The following is a 17424-nucleotide window of genomic DNA, read 5'->3' as shown; positions in this document are numbered from 1 at the left end:
GAGCTCCAGTCTTACTGCACATCAGGCAATCCACGGTGGAGAGAAACCTTTTGAATGTAATCACTGTGGAAAGGCTTTCACAGACAGGCACAGTCTTGTTAGACATAGGAAAATTCACACAGGAAAGAAGTCTTTTGAGTGTAATCACTGTGGAAAGGCTTTCAGACAGAGTTCCAGTCTTGCAGCACATCAGACAATCCACACTGGAGAGAAACCTTTTGAATGTAATCACTGTGGGAAAACTTTCACACAGAGCTCCACTCTTGTTAAACATCAGAAAATCCACACTGGAGGGAAACCTTATGAATGTAATCAGTGTGGAAAGACTTTCACACAGAAGAGCAATCTTGGTAGACATCAGAGAATCCACACTGGAGAGAAACTTTATGAATGTAATCAGTGTGGAAAGGCTTTCATATTTAGGTGGCAACTTTCTGTACATCAGAGAATCCACACTGGAGAGAAACTTTATGAATGTAATCACTGTGGAAAGATTTTCACACAGAGGTGCAGTCTTGGTACACACCAGAAAATTCATACAGGCGAGAAACCTTACAAATGTAATCAGTGTGGAAAGGCTTTCATATTCAGGTGGCATCTTGCTGAACATCAGAGAATCCACACTGGAGAGAAGCTTTATGAATGTAATCTCTGTGGAAAGGCTTTCACACGGAGGTCCACTCTTCGTACACATCAGAGACTTCACACTGGAGAGAAGCTTTATGAATGTAATCACTGCGGAAAGGCTTTCACATCTAGGTGGCATTTTACTGAACATCAGAGAATCCACACTGGAGAGAAGCCTTATGAATGTAATCACTGTGGAAAGGCTTTCACAAGGAGGTCCAGTCTTGGTACACATCAGAGACTTCACACTGGGGAAAAACCTTTTGAATGTAATCACTGTGGAAAGGCTTTCACACAGAATTCACATCTTGTTGGACATCAGAGAATTCACACTGGGGAGAAACCCTAGGACTTAATGTTGAAATGCTTTCAGACAGGACTCCAGCGTTGTTAAACATCAAAAAGTTGATACTAATGAGAAATGTCCTTAATGTAATCAACATAGAATGATTTGACACTGACCTCAGATTTTGCTAAACATCAGAGAGTCCACACTGCAGACAAATCTCATGAATGATGAATGTGGTAGAGTTTTTAGTCATCACTCTTAATATATTTAACAGAAGAGGTTCCACACTTGGGAGAAGCCTTATGAATATAACCAAAGTGGTGATGCATTCAGGTACCAATCATCTGCTATTGCCCATCTCAGAAGTCGTGTTAGATAGAAACGTCATGAATAAGGAAAGGCATTCAAATGGGGTGCAGAGTTTCTCTAGTTTTAGAGAAACCATTCTGAGGAGCAGGTCCCTGTGCACTCAGTGTGGGAAGGCTTTCAGCTAGAGATCATCTCTTACTTTCTATCAGAGGCTTCATTGTGGAGAGAAGCCTTAGAAATGTGTTCAGGGGGGGCCATGCTTTTCTCTGGACGAGGGTGATCAGTAGACACCCTTATTCCTACTGGAATGAAGGTGGACAAAGCCAATGGATGTGGGCAGGGCTTTCCCTAGAGCTCCTACTTGACTGTGCTTTGGAGAAATCATACTGGAGGTAAAACTTTGGAACCTAATTACCAAGGGAAGGCCTGCTGCTGCAGCACAGACTTCGTTAGATCTCCCGACAAAAGAGACCTCATTAAAGATTCCCAAATTCCTTCCTTTGTCTAAAACTGTATACATGTAACGATATTCTCTGAAATTCCAGTGTTTGTCATCTGTCCTCAATATTTCATGGTGTTCATAGACTATCATTTCTTCTCACACATTTTGTGGACTTGAATGAATCCTCATCCAAAGACCAACTTTCCCCCTTGCTCCAGTTTTCCCAGGCTAATTTGATGCCTATGAGGGAGGTTTAGCAGTACCAGATCTTATGCTCTGTTATAAGGAAGTAAGTGTCAAAACTCTCTGGTACTGGGTAAGATATAGAAAGACAGATCAATGCAGTAGTGTATACATACAGCAGCAAATAAACATAATAACCTTGTATTTGACAAGTGTAGCAACTTAATACTTTGGGACAACAATTCATTATTTAGTAAAAATTGTTGGGAAAATAGAAAGCAGTGTGTTTGACACACATGCACCCCTTTATTTGTGTCATGGTAGTCAACTCTGGAGAAAGAGAGAAACAAAAAGAAATTTACATAATTTTGTTGTGAATTTGAAAGGAATAAGAAGTTGTCCATAGCAGATTTGCAGTTTCATGTTCAATCATCTTTTTTTAATTAAATTATTTTTAATTTTCAACATTCCGTTTCGTAAGCTTTTGAGTTTTAAATTTTTTCCCCCTCCATCCTTCCCTTCCCGGGTCCCCAAGATGGTGTGCAATCTGTAAAATCATCTTTTTATTGTACCGTTATGGAAACACTTGTTTCGTTCTACAAATTCAAAAAGAATTTTTTAATGTAATTTGTCAAAGAGGTGGAAATAATTTATTTCAGCGGCCTGTGAATTCACATGATCTAAGCACTATTAAAAACCTATGATGGGCTATAGGCAAGGCTAGTACGGGCCAAATGGACGGTTTGTCTAAGGCATGCCGAATATCCAATGTGATAAAAGTGTGGTTTCATGACACTTTAAGGAATATGTGTCAAAATATCTGAACTGAATGCCCAAATATGTTAAGAAAAGATAGCAAGAAACAAAACCCAGGAGTCACCACGAAAGGGGGATATATTGCCTTTTAAAAAGTGTTTTAAGAGGTTAAAAAAATAAAATTGGGTAGGGAGAGGTAAAATGGAGCAATCATGTAGAAACGAGTAATCTAGGAATTAGGCAGGAGTGGAGGGCCGGTAGTGCCAGAATCTTATTCTCATGGGATTAACGGAAGAGGAAACAGAATATCTAAGCAAACCTGTTTTGGGAAAAGAAATTGAGCAGGCCATACATGAGCTTCCTGAGACAAAAGCATCAGGAGCAGATGGATTTGAAAGGGAATTTTACCAATTGGGGAATGGCTGAACAAGTTGTGGTATATGAATGTTTGGATGTGCTATAAGAAACAATGAGCAGGTGGACTCCAGAAAAACCTGGAAAGACCAAGTTAAGGCATAGAAGAGATTACCTGGCCCTTTTTCTTTTATTTCCCACTGCACGTCTGATCAAAGTGTCCGTGGAAGGAAGTCCCTGTATTTTGGGAAGGAGAGCTTAGCACCAGAACTGCATGGAGTGTGTCACAGAGAGCTATTCCAAGTAGAAAGTTTGATTAATTAACTTAAACTCTTGGAAAACGTTAATTTAAACGTTACCAGCTGCTATGATGCAAGCAACTTTGAGGAGGCTAATATCCCATGAGTGGCATTATATGCTGTGCTTTGGTCCTATTAGACCCTTCATGACCCCAATGGGGTTTTCTTGGCAGAGATACTGGAGTGGGATGCCATTTCCTTCTCCAGCTCATTTTACAGAGGAGGAAACTGAGGCCAACAGGGTTAAATGACTTGTCCAGGGTCACACAGCTAGTAAGTATCTGGTACCAGATTTGAACTCGGGGAGATGAGTCTTCCTGATTCCAGGCCTGGTGCTCTATCCACCGTGCCATCTAGCTGCCCCAATATAGTCTAATGAACCTGCTCCAATTTCTGATTCCCCCTGCTTTTCTTGAGAAGAGCTAGGGGACTGGATTGTGCTGGGAACTGGGGCCAGGAATTGTGGGGTCCCTGATACCAAATGTTTACTTACGGTTACACGGAAATTGAAAAGGTGAAAACCTCGGTTTTAAGAATATGCTCAAGCAATGGTTCAGGCCTCAGACAAAAGAGGAACCTTCCCGAGGATTCTGACAAGGCCTTTCAGAGGCAAAAGTGCCTCAGGAGACAGAGAAATCCTTCATTTCAGTGTTGCCATCTTGGGCATTCTCCTCAGGCCAGAACATTTCAAGAGGGGGAGATCCAGAATCCCACACTTCCTTCAAAGTGCTAAAGGTTGTGTTTCTCCTTTGTTCTGGAAGAGGACCCTGAGGTCCAGAGAGGAGGATGTGACTTGCAACTGAGGAGGGAGGGCTGTGCAAAGCCCAAGGTTGAACACTGTTACAAAGAGTCATGTTCTCATCCATTCCCTAAGGAACCCAACTGCACAGGTAAACTGAGGCAGGTTACCGCTAACAGTAACGGTAGTAGGCTCCCACAGAAGCTGAACGAGGAAGAGGGTTTACATCTTAGCCAAGCAGTCAGGGACAGCCGAGATTCTTCTCTGCTTTCTTTCCTAAGGACTGTTGAAGGCTCTCAGTAAATGTTCACTTTCCATGGCAGAGGTTTTGGTCAGGTGAGGTCAGTGTTAACCACAAGTTTGCAGAGCAATAACCCTAATAACTAACATTTGAACAGCACCTACTGTGTGCTGTGCACAGTGCTGAGAGCTTTGCAGTTATCTCTTTTGAAACTGACAACAGGCCTGGGAGGTGGGTGCTGTTATCTGCATCTTACAAATGAGGAAACTGAGGCAAGCCTTGGATCCCATTGCCAGAATTGAGCAGATCCTTGCTCCAGAAGGCCAGAGTAAAGCAGCAGAAGAAGCAGCCGGACAGGTGCGTGGCAGTGTTTTCATCCACCCTGGGGTGGGACCCTCACGCTCAGCAGGTGATGGGCACGGTCCTTCAGTTTTAGAGGTGACACGTGTATGCATTCATGTCTATGTGTGTCTGTCCTTTCCTCCTGGGCTCCTCCGGCCAGAGAGGACAGAGGACTTTTGGGCCACATCAGGTAGGACCCTTAGGCAAGAAGAGGGATGGAAAGGTGACCATTTTTGAAGCACTGAGGGTGCAAAGGCCCTTGGCACACAGGTGGGGCACTGACCCTTCCTGACCCCACTTGCAGTTTTCTTGGCCAAAAGATACTGGAGAGCCTGGCCACTTCCTTCTCCAGCTCGTTGGACAGTCGAGGAAACTGAGGCAAACAGAGGTGAAGTGACTTGCCCAGGGTCACCCAGGTCCTAAGTGTCTCAGATGTTCCCAGTTCCAGGCCCCGACTCCGTCCCCTGAGTCACCAGACCCCTCTAACTAGGGAGAGGTTTCCCCCTCCTTGGGGGGAGGCCCCCTGCTCCCCCAAAAGAAAAGAGTCGTTGGAGTGTTTCCCAAAACGCCCAGGAGGAAAGAACAGATCCCGTGCCTTCAACCAGTCAGCTGTTAGCCTCTGCCTCAGTTTCCTACTCTGTAAGAATGGGATGATAACAGCCCCACTTCTCAGGGTCCTCTGGGGCTCAGTGGAGGAAGGAGCACACATTAGGCGCCTACTGTGTGCAGAAGGAGGGGCCCTGCCCTCCAGAGGCTTACCCTCTAAAGGTGGCCTGCCCAGAACAGAAAAGGGGGTGGGGGGAACGCCCCTGACCCAGGGCCTGGCGGTGAGTGACGTCACAAACCCACAGCCAATTATCCGATCCTGGAATGAGGGGGAGAGGGGGGCCATGTCCCAGAATGCCCGCGCGGTGACGTCACTCCCCGTTTAGGGCCCCTCCTGCTGCCAAGGCAGAGCCCCTGCCATGCTGGGAATCGTGGTGCGCAGGCGCAGGCTCCCTAGGGCAGCAGGAGACTGGGGGAAGGGCAGGAGGGAGTCAGTGCGCAGGCGCAGCTTTTCCCAAGGCATTGGGAGTTTGGGGGAGGGGAAGAAAGCAGGGAGTTAGTGCGCAGGCGCGGCTCCGCCTTCCCCTCGGCTTCTTCCCAAACCCAGGAGCACGCGGTTCTGGTGCGTGTGACTGCGTGCAGGGAAACTGCTGTGCGTGCGTGTGCAAGAGAGGGAGGGGCTCGTTAGTGTGCGATGGTGAGTGTGCCATGAGGGGGAGGGGCTGGTGAGTGTGTCCCTGTAACTGTGAGAGTGTGGGTGCGTGTCCCCCGATGGGGGAGGCGGGTGTTGGCGGGTGTGGGGTGAGAGGGATCAGCAGGGGAGCTGGGGGCTCACTCCCCCCGCCAGGGGCTGGTCACTGTCCAGGCATCTGGTCCTTCCCGGTCCTGGGCAGCCCTGGGCGGCTCTGCCCACCGTCCTGGCCCAGCCTCCCTTTGTCCCTTAGTCAGGAGCAGAGGAAATGATCACAGCTGGTGCAGCATTGGCCCTTTGGGGGCCCCACCGTGGCCCTTTGGGGGCGCTACATACTTTACAAATCTCAGGTCCTGGATTCCTGGCAGCAGCCTTGTAAGGGAGGTACCCTGTTTTACAGATGGGGAAACTGAGGCAGCCAGAGGGGAAGTGACTTGCCCAGGGCACCCAGCCCATAACTGCCTGAGGCCCCATTGGACTCAAGTCTTCCTGCTTGCATCCCTGTTCCCATTCCTGGGATTCAGATGAAGGCCCTCTGATCTTGAACCCAGGCTTGCTGGTGCCCCAGGGGCTGGCCCACTGTGAATGGAAATGAAACCTCAGTGAAGGAGTATTAGATTAGCAAAGGCCATCACGTGCTTGGGGTCCTACAAGGGCCTTCCTGGCCCCCCCAGCTGAGGCCCAGGCAGGGAGAATGACTTGCTCCCAGGGACAGTGGTGAAAAGTGGCAGGGACAGGATCTGAACCCAGATCTCAGTGGTCTAAGGCCAGCAGGCAGTGGGTTGGATTCCTGTTGCTGCGTGCTGACTCCCACTCATGTAACAAGTGTGTGCCAGCAGACATGCATGTGCACGCTAAGGAAAGCACAAGCCACTGTGTGAAGGGACAGGACAGTTTTAGAGCCATTTGCATTGAGGAAATTCTTCAGGCCCAAAGCTGCCTTTGTCTCCCATGCCCTTGGGGAGAAGTGCCCAGGAGTTGGCCCTGGCTGGCTGGGGGAGACCTTGGGCCCTGGGCCTCAGGCCTGTCCTGTGTGGCCCATGAAAACAAAGAGCCCAGCCAGGGAGGAGTTCCCCAGAACCCCCCTGCAGGCTGGGAGCAGGAGGGAAGGTGGTAGAGTCTATCCCCTGAGGGCAGGGCCTTTGTGACTCCTCTGAGAGCTGACCCTCTGTCATTCCTGGCAGCTCAGTATCCAGCCCAGGAAGAGAAGACAAAGCCAACGTCTCCCCAGCTCTGAGATCCTTCTCCCTTCCGAGGTCAGCTTGCAGAAGACCAAAGCCTATTCCTAGGAGAGAGCCTAGAACCAGAGAGCATGGCCCCTGGGACCCAGAGCCCCTCATCCCAGGTGAGTGCAGTCCATCCACAGACCTGCCCACATCAGCAAACCTGGAAGCCAAGAGAGCCAAGGAAGCTTTATCCTCTCAGATGCAGGTTGGCCTTTGTGGTGCTGTGGGCAGAGCAGAAGTTGTCCCCCTGCTTCTGCTCATGTCCTCCTGCCTCAGGTCACCCAAGTCTTCTCTCCTCTCTGAATCGCTCTCATTTACCATTTCTTAGGTCATGGCAAGAAGCATTTAGAAAGTGGCTCTTCTGGGCCATGCACTGTGCTAGCCTCCTGGGGATGAAAAGGAAGGTTCACAAGATAAGAGTCTGGCCTCAGGGAGCTCACAGTGTAATTGGGAGAAAACATTTCCTCAGCTGTGTCCAGACACACTCTCTCCAGTATGTGTGGAAGGCTCCTGCGACAGAAGGCTCTGGTAGGTTTGGGGACGATGAAAAGGAACCTGGAAATGCTCCTTATTGGGCAAGTGTTTTAGGGACTGTGCAGGCAGGGACCTTGGGGCTTTCTTTGGACAAGGTCATCAAATCATAGCAGCCTTGGAAGACATTGCCTAAAGAAAGTAATGAAGTGCTTTAGGAAAACTAGAAATTTCCACTTGGAACGTCACCTATGGCAGTTACACATTGGAGCAAGTCATTCTGAAGAGCTCCCAGCCTTGATTCAAAATGGGACCTGTCCTTGAATAACACGGATACTGCCAGATCTTGGGATGCAGAAAATAAGAGAATGGCTGCAATCCGCATCATCTGGTGACTCCTTCCTGGTAATTCCACAAGAATCGATGATGTGCCTGGCACTGTGCTCAGTCCTGGTGGTACAGAGCAAGGTGAGCAGCCCCTCCCTTCCAGGAGCTCACTTTCCGCTGGCTTAGCCAAATCAACAAGTCAGTGAGCTTTTTTTAAGCATCTGCTGTGGTCCAACCAACTAAACTCTTAGGATTCCAAGAATGGAAAAAGGAAACAGACAGTTTTAAATAACTACAAACATGCATGCATACATACTTACATACATACCTGCTTCCATAATCTGAAGCTAGGTGGCACACTGGATAGAGTTCTGGGCCTGGATTCAGGAAAACCTGAGTTCAAATCTGGCCTTAGAAGCTTTGTAGAGAGTTGGTCTCAGTTTTCTTTCCTGTGAAATGGTGACAGTAGGTCCTGCATAACAGTGAGTATGAGGATCAGGAGAGGTAATGTTTGTCAAGTACTTGTGCCTGGCACATCGTAAGCACATTGTGTAAGGTAAATTTCAGGAAGTCAAAGAGAGAAAATGGACCAAGAAAGGCTTCTTGTAGAAGATGGGTGTTCAAGACTGTTGAGTGAAGCAGAGAGGTGAGTTAGGATGAGGACTGAGAAAAGATCATCAGATTTGGGGATTAAAGCATCAATGCTAAGTTTGGAGAGAGCACTTTCAGGGAAGAAAGGATGAAAGCCAATTAGTAAAGGGTTAAGGAGTGAGGTGGGGCGGGCACTAAGGTGGCCTATGGTAGAGCTCTAGGCTTGGAATCAGGAAGACTCCATGAGTCCACATCGGGCCCCAGATACTTACTAGCTCTATGATCCTGAGTCATGTAAGTCACTTAACTCTGTTTGCCTCAGTTCATCATCTCTAAAATGAGCGTGAGCAGGAAATGGCAAACCAGTCCTGTATTTTTGCCCAGAAAACCTCAGATGGGATCTTAAAGAGTCAGATACATGTGAAATAATGGAGTACCAGCTGAGGAGTGAGTGAGAGAGGAGAGTAGAAAAGTTCAGCCAGATGTTTCAAGGAGTTTGACGGAGAAAAGGAGGTGAGATAGAGTGATTGCTCAAGGGTGGTGAGGGTGTAGGGAAGCATTCCTAAAAGATGGGGGAGATGGGTGTGTTTGAAGTCAGTAGGAACGAGACTGGCTGAGAGAGAAAGGTTACAAATGTGAAGGAAATGCCCGTGGGCAATGACTGAGTGTGCCCACTGTTGGGGAGGACAGGATGGGGTGGGATCAAACGGCCACGTACCTGGTCGGCCTTTGCAAAGGCAAGGCTCCTACTTTCTTGGAGAATGGAGGAAAGAAGGCACTGTAAGACCCCATGAAGAGGTTCTGAGAAGGAGAGAATGCAGGCAGTTATTCACTCTACACTTATTAAGTGTCTCCTATGTGCCAGGCACTGTGCTTAGTAGGGCTCATGCAAAAAGAGGCAAACAGCAGTGTCTGCCCTCAGGGAGCTCACAGTCTAATGGGGAGACAGCAGGCACACACAGAGGTACACAGAAGGTGTAGACTAGTTAGCTGGATATAGTTACTGGAGTGAAGGGGAGGGGGGGAAAATAGAAGGTGGGATTTTAGTTGAGAGTCGAAGGACCCCAGAAAGCCCAAATGAGGAGGCAGAGAATTCCAGCCTTTCTGGAGAGCCAGAGAAAAAGCCCAGAGCCTGGAGATGGAATGTCTTCTTCCTGGCACGAGAAGGAGGGCAGTGCCATTGGGTCAGAGTAGGTGGCAGGAAGTCAGGTGTAAGAAGACTGCAAAAGAAAGGGATGCCTAGGTCGTGATGAGCTTTGAAAGCAACATAAAAAGCAAGATGGACACATGAAAGTGTCTGGACAGTCAGTAGTTAGCATTTATGAAGCACCTTCTGTGTGCCCTGCACTGTGTCAAGGCCTGGGGATTCACACAGAAGAGAAGAAAGACTGTCCTGCCCCAGGGAGTTTACCCTTTCAAGGGTAAGACAACACCCCAGAGGAAGTGATTTGGGGCAAAAGGAACTGGGTCTTGGTGGCACAGTCAGTGAGAAGTCCCAGAGTAGTGCAGCCAGGGGCAGATGTGGAGATGTGTGAGCTGACCCTCCTTCTGTGGAGGTTTGGAGTCCATGAGCTCACCCCATGGTGGGGAGAGAGACTGTGGGGGGATGGAGTAGGAAAGAGGCGTGCAGGAGCTTCTGATAAGCACAAGGCAGGGATGCAGTAGATGAATTATCAATGAAGAGAAGCATGACTTTCCTATAGTGATTGCTCACACTCTGAATAAATTACAATGCAGTGAAGGGTCGTGACTCAGAACACCAAGTGCAAAGGGAAATTTTCCAAATTTAGGGGAATCTGAAAGCTCAGGAGAAGTCTATAAAATTCTTTAATTGCTCAGAAGTTCAACAATAGAAATCAAGGAAGCTGAAAGTGAAATATAGATTATAAATAGAAGATAAAGAAGACCTTTTAAATAGAATCAAAATGACAAAAAAGTGAAAAGAGATTTTTCTTTACGTGAAATAAAATTGCTCTAAAACGATACAACTTCTGAAAAAGTGAATCACACCGTTCTGCTAGAAATGGGAGAAAATGGAATGGAAGAGCTTCAGATGCCACATGCATTGGCTAAACAGATGTTGTGCATGGAGCAGGCTGAATAAATAGATGAGCCCTCCCAAGTATCAAAGGGTTTGCAGATGTGGCCGCTCTCTTGTGTGATATATCAGTGTCCGTCTTGAGTCATTACCTGATTCCCGATCCCTAATGTTCTAGCAGAATGTTGACGTAATTTGTTTTTCACAAATGAAGTATGAGTGTCTTCCTTATGTGTTAGCTCAATCTCCAACCCCAGCCCATAATATAGTACCTTTCTAATGGCGGCAGGAACCCCCCTTTCCCCACACGCTTATTTCTCTGTAATTAAATCCTAAATGAATGTATTCCATGAGCATTGCAAGCCGTCATAAAGCAATGACAGCAGATGTTTTTGACCACGACACAACATAACCAAGATCTCTGTTTCTCAGCATAAAAATAGAGAACGTTTCTTCACTTGGCTGGAAACAGGCCCATTCCACTCAGTTGGAGCCAGGGGCCATATCTCTGCAGAATTCTTTTCCTATTTTCATCTAGTTAAGAATTTATTTCTTACTCTAAGGGAATTTACTCCATCGTTCCTTTTCCTTTCTTCTTTCCTCATTGTCATTGTTCAGTTTCCCCCCCAGAATACACCGGACTTTCCAGTTCTTCCCTAAACTCTTCATGGAACTTTCTTAATATGTCACTGATGACGCTTCTTGTGGGAGGAATTTCTCATGGCTTTCTCTCTTTGTCTTCCACAGATTCCTGTACCTCTCTGACAGATCACATATCTTCTCCCTAATTCAGGAGAAGTGTTGTATAGTAAGACATTTTTCCAGCTTTTATTATTCCATCATGATTCTCACTTCAAATGTAAAATTTTCTCCATATTCCATTGAGTTCTTAATGACTGATTTCAAGTGTTGGCTGTGACACTCATAAAGGTTATATGAGTTTTAGGCAAATCCCTTCTCTTTGTTTCAGTTTCTGCCTCTAAGTTGAAGAGGGTTGGACTAGATGAATTCTGGAATCTCTCTTTCAGCTCTAAATGATATGACTTTTGATGGTTTAGGAGTTGGTGACATTGAAGGATGTGGTTGTGGACTTCACTGAGGAGGAGTGGGGCCTCTTGGACCATTCTCAGAAAGAGCTGTACAAGGAGGTCATGCTGGAGAATGTCCAGAACCTGCTGTCCCTGGGTAAGGACCATTTCCTCTCTTTACTTGGTGTTAATTGTCAGGGCGTAATTAGCACAGGCAGCAGAGGATGGAGCCATAGTCTGGTGCATCTCAGCCTCAGAGGCTGCATTGAATGCACAGACATCTGCGTGCACCAACTCTCCATGCACTTTGGTCTTAGGTTGTAGCATTTTGAAGTTAAATAATTTACCCTCAGGCAGGTAACTGGAGATAGAGATGATGTCAGTTCATTCTCAGAGAAAGAAAGTGAAGTTAACAAAGCACTCTTATTTCAAAGGGAAATGTCAATCTGTTAAAAGCCCAAAAAACATTCTTGGAAGAACTTAAAAAGGGCTTCAAAAATCAAATGAGAGACTGAGGAGAAATTAGGGGGAAAAATAAGATCAGTCCAAGGAAATCAAGGAAATTATGAAAAGAAAGTCAACCAATTAGAAAAGGAGATCTAAAAACTTTAGAAACAAAATGACTTCTTAGAAACTGGATTTGGGCAAGAAGAAGCTAATGCCATAAGACACCAAGAAATACCTGAAACCAAAAGAATGAAAGAGTAGAAGAGAATGTAAAACATCTCATTAGAAAAACACGTGATATGGAGAATAGATCAAGGAGACACAGCATAAGAATTATTACACTACCTGAAAGGTATTATCTAATAAAAGAGTCTACATACAGTATTTCAAGATGTTTTAAGGAAAATTGTCCTGAAGTTCTAGAACAAGAGGTAAAATAGAAATAGAAAAAATTCACCATTCACCCTCTGAAAGAGATCCCAAGGTGATAACTTACAGGAATATTATAGCAAAGTTTCAAAGCTCCCAAATTAAGGAGAAAATACTGCAAGCAACAAGAAAAACACAATGTAAGTACTCGGGCAGCTACAGTCAAGATAATACAAGACCTAGCAGCTTCTACCTTAAAAGAGCATAGGGCTTGGGACATTATATTTGATAGAGCAAGGCAGCTGGAGTTGTGACCAAAAATAACTTATTCAGCAAAGTTGATTATAATCCTGAATTAAAAAAAAAATGGATAGTTAATGATGTACGAAAATGTTATTAGCCCTCTTAAGAATGTTCGTCATTACTTGGGTAGTTTGAAAGAAAAGCTTAAGCTGCAGTGAATATGATGGGTGAATCGAAAAATTAAATTGAGTAGGGAGAGGTAAAATGAAGCAATTATCACATACAAATGAATCCTCTTGGAATCAGGTGGGAGTGGAGGGCTGATATTGCTGGAACATTATTCTCATTGGATTAACAGAAGAGGAAATAGAATATCTAACTAATCCTGTTGTAGAAAAGGAAATTGAACAGGCCCTAAATGAGCTTCCTAAGAATAAAGCATCTGGACCATACAGATTTGCAAGGGAATTCTTGCAAATGTTTAAAGGTCACCTAATTCCAGTATTAAATAAATTATTTGGAAAAAAAAATAGGCAAGGAAAGGATACTACCAGACTCCTTTTATGAAACCGATATGGTATTGATATTCAAATCAGGAAGAATACAAGAGAGAAACAAAATTATAGACCAACTTCTTTAACATATATGGATGCAGAAATCCTAAATAAAATACTAGGTAGGAGATTATAATGATAAGTTACAAGGATTCTATGTTGTGACCAATTGGAATTTTATATGTTTTAACCTAAGGACAATTATTCACATAATTGATCATTTCAATAAAAAAATCATGAATGTATTAATAGCTGAAGAAAAAGCTTTTGATAAAATACAACATTCATTTCTATTGAAAACCCTTGAGAAGGGCAACTAGGTGGCGCAATGAATAGAGCACCGGCCCTGAAGTCAGGAGGATCTGAGTTCAAATCCAACCTCTGACCAAACACTTAACACTTACTAGCTGTGTGACCCTGGGCTAGTCACTTAACCCCAATTGCCTAAAAAAAAGGGGTGGGGCAGCTAGGTGGCACAGTGGCTAGAGCTCTGGCCTTGGAGTCAGGAGGACCTGAGTTCAGATCCAACCTCAAACCTGACACTTACTAGCTGTGTGACCCTAGGCAAGTCACTTAACCCCAATTGTCTTTACAAAAAAAAAAACCTTCAAAGTATAGGTATAAATGAATTTTTCCTTAAATTGATAGAAAGCAGTTACATTAAACCATCAGTAAGCACTATTTGTAATGGAAATAAGCCAGAAGCCTTTCCAGTATGGTCAAGTGTAAAACAAAAATGCCCACTGTCACCAGTATTGTTCAATATTGTGTTGGAAATCCCAGCAATACCGATAAGAGAAGAATAAGAAATAGAAGGAATCAGAATGGGGAATGAGGTAATAAAAATACCTCTTTTTGCAGATGATATATATATATGGAAAATCCTAAAGACGTAACTAAAAAGTTAGTTGAAACAATGAGTAATTTTAGCATTGTAGCAGGATGTAAAGTAAGTAAACAGAAATCATCAGCATTCTGATATATCAACAATCAAAACCCTACAAGGAGGGTTGGTAAGAGATACCTCATTTAAAATAATTCTAGACAGTATAAAATTCCTGTGACTACACCTGCCACAAACCCAGGAACTTTATGAACATAAATATAAAAGAAACCCCAACATTTTATCTAAATAAAATCAGATTTAAATAATTAGAGAGATTAATTGTTCATTCATAGGCAGGGCAATATAATAAGAATGATAATTTTACCTACACTAATTTATATCTTCTATGCCATCCCAATTAAATTACCAAAAATTTATTTCCTGATTTGGAAAAAAATAAAAACTATTCATTTAGAAGGACTTATGTTCAATAACATGAAGGGATCTAAGGAAAAATAATGGTAAAAGAAAGAGATTTACCAGAACCAGATCTTAAACCTTATTATCAAAACTATCTGGTACTGGTCAAGAAATAGGCAGATCAGTGGAACAGAGTAGACATTCAATTTTTAACAGCACATAAATAGAGTAACCTTATATTTGTCAAGTGTAAAGACTTAAGGTTTTGGGTAAGAATTCATTATTTGGTTAAAAAAAATTGTTGGAAAAACTGGAAAGAAGTATGGACATAGACTAATATTTTACATTATCAAAGTAAAGTAAAAATGAATACATGCCATAGATGTAAAGAGAGATAATACAAGAAAATTTGAAGAACATGGAATATATTATTTATCAGAATTAAGGATAAATGAAAAATTTATGAATAAATAAGAGATAGAGAACAGAGTGAGGTATGAAATGAATAATTCTGATTACATTAAATTTAAAAAGTTTTGTACAAGTAAAAGCAATGTAACCAAGATCAGAAGGAAAACAGAAATTTGATGCAAAAAAATTTCATATACAGTTCTTCAGATATATACGTTCTCATATCTCAAATACAAAGATCTTTGTAAAATCTATAAGAATACCAGTTATTTCTGAATTGATAAATGGCCAAAGGATATGGACAGGCAGTTTTCAAATGAAGAAATCCAAACAGTTTATAGTCATGAAAAAATGCTATAAATCATTATTGATTAGAGAAATGCAAATTAAAACATTTTTGAGATATAATTTTACACATATCAGATTGGGTAAAATGGTTGCAGGGGAAAGTAACAAATATTGAAGGGGATATGGAAAAATTGAGACCCTAATTCATTGTTGGTGCAATTGTGAACTGATCCATCCATTTTGGAAAGCAATCTGGAATGATGCCAAAAGAGTTTTTTAAAACAATGTCTACTCTTTGACCCAGCAATACCAGTATTAAGTCTCTTTCCCAAGACAATTAAGGAGAATGAAAAAAAAAACAGCTTAAATTTTTAAGAAATAGTTATTTCAACTCTCTTTTTGGTGGCAAGAAATGGAAATTGTGGGTATGCCAGTTAATTTGGGAATGGCTTGAGTGGCATTGAGTACAACCTGAGGTAAATGGTTAATAGCTTTAAGAGTTCTACGGAAGTGTTCAGCCTATCTCTCCGGGATCATGTCTTTATCACTCATCAATGTGGCTCCATCAGCACTGAGTAGTTGAGGGGCACCGTGGGTCTTTGGCCCATAAACAGCCTTCAGGGTATCATACAAGTCCTTTGCATTGTTACTATCAACATAAAACTGAATTTTACCTGCTTTCTTACTAAACCAAGAATCCTGCATCTCTCTAAGCTTTGCTGGTACTTCACTTCTGGTGGAGTTAAAGTTAAAATATCTTCCTAGATATGGGTGAACTAACCTACTGGTAGGCCCTGGAGAGTTTTCATTATTCATTAGGTTTTGAATTTCCCCATCATTTTCATCAAACCAGTTTGGATGTTTACAGGTGTTCTATCTCAGGTGAGTAGATGTGGTGCTGCACAACAAATCTCTGAAAGCTCCTCACTTCTTTCCTGCTGGAATGCTGCAGACCCTGTGTTGGCTCAGCTTTCTCTCCAAGTGATCCACAGACTGTTGTCCCGTGGGGAATCACTCCAGGCTGCTGACATTAAGTCTGGTGCCCATCTTGCCTCGTGGCTGCTGCTCTTGGTGAATGTGAGTGTTTAGCTTGGAGTGAATAAGTCTCTGATGGGTCCAGCACTCTGTGGTGTGCTCCTCCTTTGTCACTCACACAGCCTGTTTGTCTCTTCTCCTTAAAATGATGCAGTCTATTTAATACCAACGTTTGCTCCGAGAGTACACAAAGTTTTGTTGCATTTAGTTGGTGATAAGAAGGTCATGAGCCACATAAGTCTCAAGTAACTGCTGCTATTGCATACACTTTTGTGTGTATATCTTTTGATGTATATATTTGATTGTTTGTTTTCTTCAGATGTAGAGACCAGATTCGAAGTAAATGAGGTGCCTAGAAATTTTGGAATTTTTGTGGAAGAATGTGACCTGCACAGATTCATGAATGATGGTCCCTGTGGCTTCAATTTGAGAGAAATCCATGACTCTAATATCAAGTTAGATAAAAATCCAAAGAGTGACTGTGAATTTGATGAAATTGGAAAGAGATTTAGACAGTCTTCAATCCCAAATCACTGTAAGAAAAGGACCTCAGGCAATGACTGTGTTCAGGATAGTGAACATACCAAGTGCTTTACTGAAGGGCTGGAGCTTTTTCATTCCCAAGAGAAGGCTCCTGAAATGCCAATGTATCCAGGTAACCAATGGGAAATGGCCTTGAGCTGGAGTTCAGACCTCCTTAGACATGAGAAAAGTGATACTGGAGGAGTGTTTTCTGTAAGTTATACTGGTGAGAAGGCCTTGAATCAGAACTCTAAGCTCACTACTCATCAGCAAATTCCCATCAGAAAGGAGCCTAATGCATATAATGAGGGGGAAGCAACCTTATCCCATCACTCATCTCTTCCTTGCCAGTCTAGATTTCATCTTGGGATGAAAAGATATGCATGTCCTCAGTGTGGGAAGCCCTTTGGTTGGAGCTCAGATACTGATAGAACTGAGAAGATTCATACTGGGGAGTTTTATAAATGTAATGAATGTGGGAAGGCTATCGGCTACAAATCACTCCTTATTGGCCTTCAGAGAATCCACACTGGAGAGAAACGTTATGAATGTAATCAATGTGGAAAGACTTTCTCACTCAGGCAAAGTTGTGCTGCCCATCAGAGAATCCACAGTGGAGAGAAGCCTTTTGAATGTAATCAATGTGGAAAGACTTTCAAACAGAGCTCCCATCTTGCTGCACATCAGAGAATCCACACTAGAGATAAGCCTTATGAATGTAATCACTGTGGAAAGACTTTCACACAGAGGGCTAATCTTGCTGCCCATCTGAAAATCCACAGTGGAGAGAAACCTTTTGAATGTAATCAC

General features: G+C 43.5%; 2 protein-coding genes across 11 annotated transcripts in view; both read left to right on the top strand.

Moving 5' to 3' along the window:
* LOC114041557 (zinc finger protein 345-like) overlaps positions 1-2275 on the top strand; it is an 18742-nt gene extending 16467 nt beyond the window's left edge. The window contains exon 4 of the mRNA XM_027860066.1: positions 26-2275. Coding sequence (XP_027715867.1) covers positions 26-976 — 951 coding nt within the window. The 3' untranslated portion in view covers positions 977-2275. The remainder of the gene's footprint in view (positions 1-25) is intronic.
* A 3437-nt stretch (positions 2276-5712) lies between these two features.
* LOC114041545 (zinc finger protein OZF-like) overlaps positions 5713-17424 on the top strand; it is a 42769-nt gene continuing 31057 nt past the window's right edge. For 4 of the 10 annotated variants that reach the window (XM_027860055.1, XM_027860053.1, XM_027860054.1 and 1 more), the window contains exons 1-2: positions 7937-7983; positions 11530-11656. In XM_027860055.1, coding sequence (XP_027715856.1) covers positions 7939-7983; positions 11530-11656 — 172 coding nt within the window. In that variant the 5' untranslated portion in view covers positions 7937-7938. Of the gene's footprint in view, positions 5825-7002; positions 7164-7372; positions 7456-7936; positions 7984-11529; positions 11657-16411 lie in introns of those variants that run through there. The other 6 variants (XM_027860050.1, XM_027860049.1, XM_027860047.1 and 3 more) reach the window with 6 other exon arrangements.

Source organism: Vombatus ursinus, unplaced genomic scaffold (genome assembly GCF_900497805.2).
Source record: "Vombatus ursinus unplaced genomic scaffold, bare-nosed wombat genome assembly UNPS02014175.1, whole genome shotgun sequence".
Classification (NCBI taxonomy): domain Eukaryota; kingdom Metazoa; phylum Chordata; class Mammalia; order Diprotodontia; family Vombatidae; genus Vombatus; species Vombatus ursinus.
The sequence above is the reverse complement of the archived record's forward strand: the minus strand, read 5'-3'. Positions and strand labels throughout refer to the sequence as shown.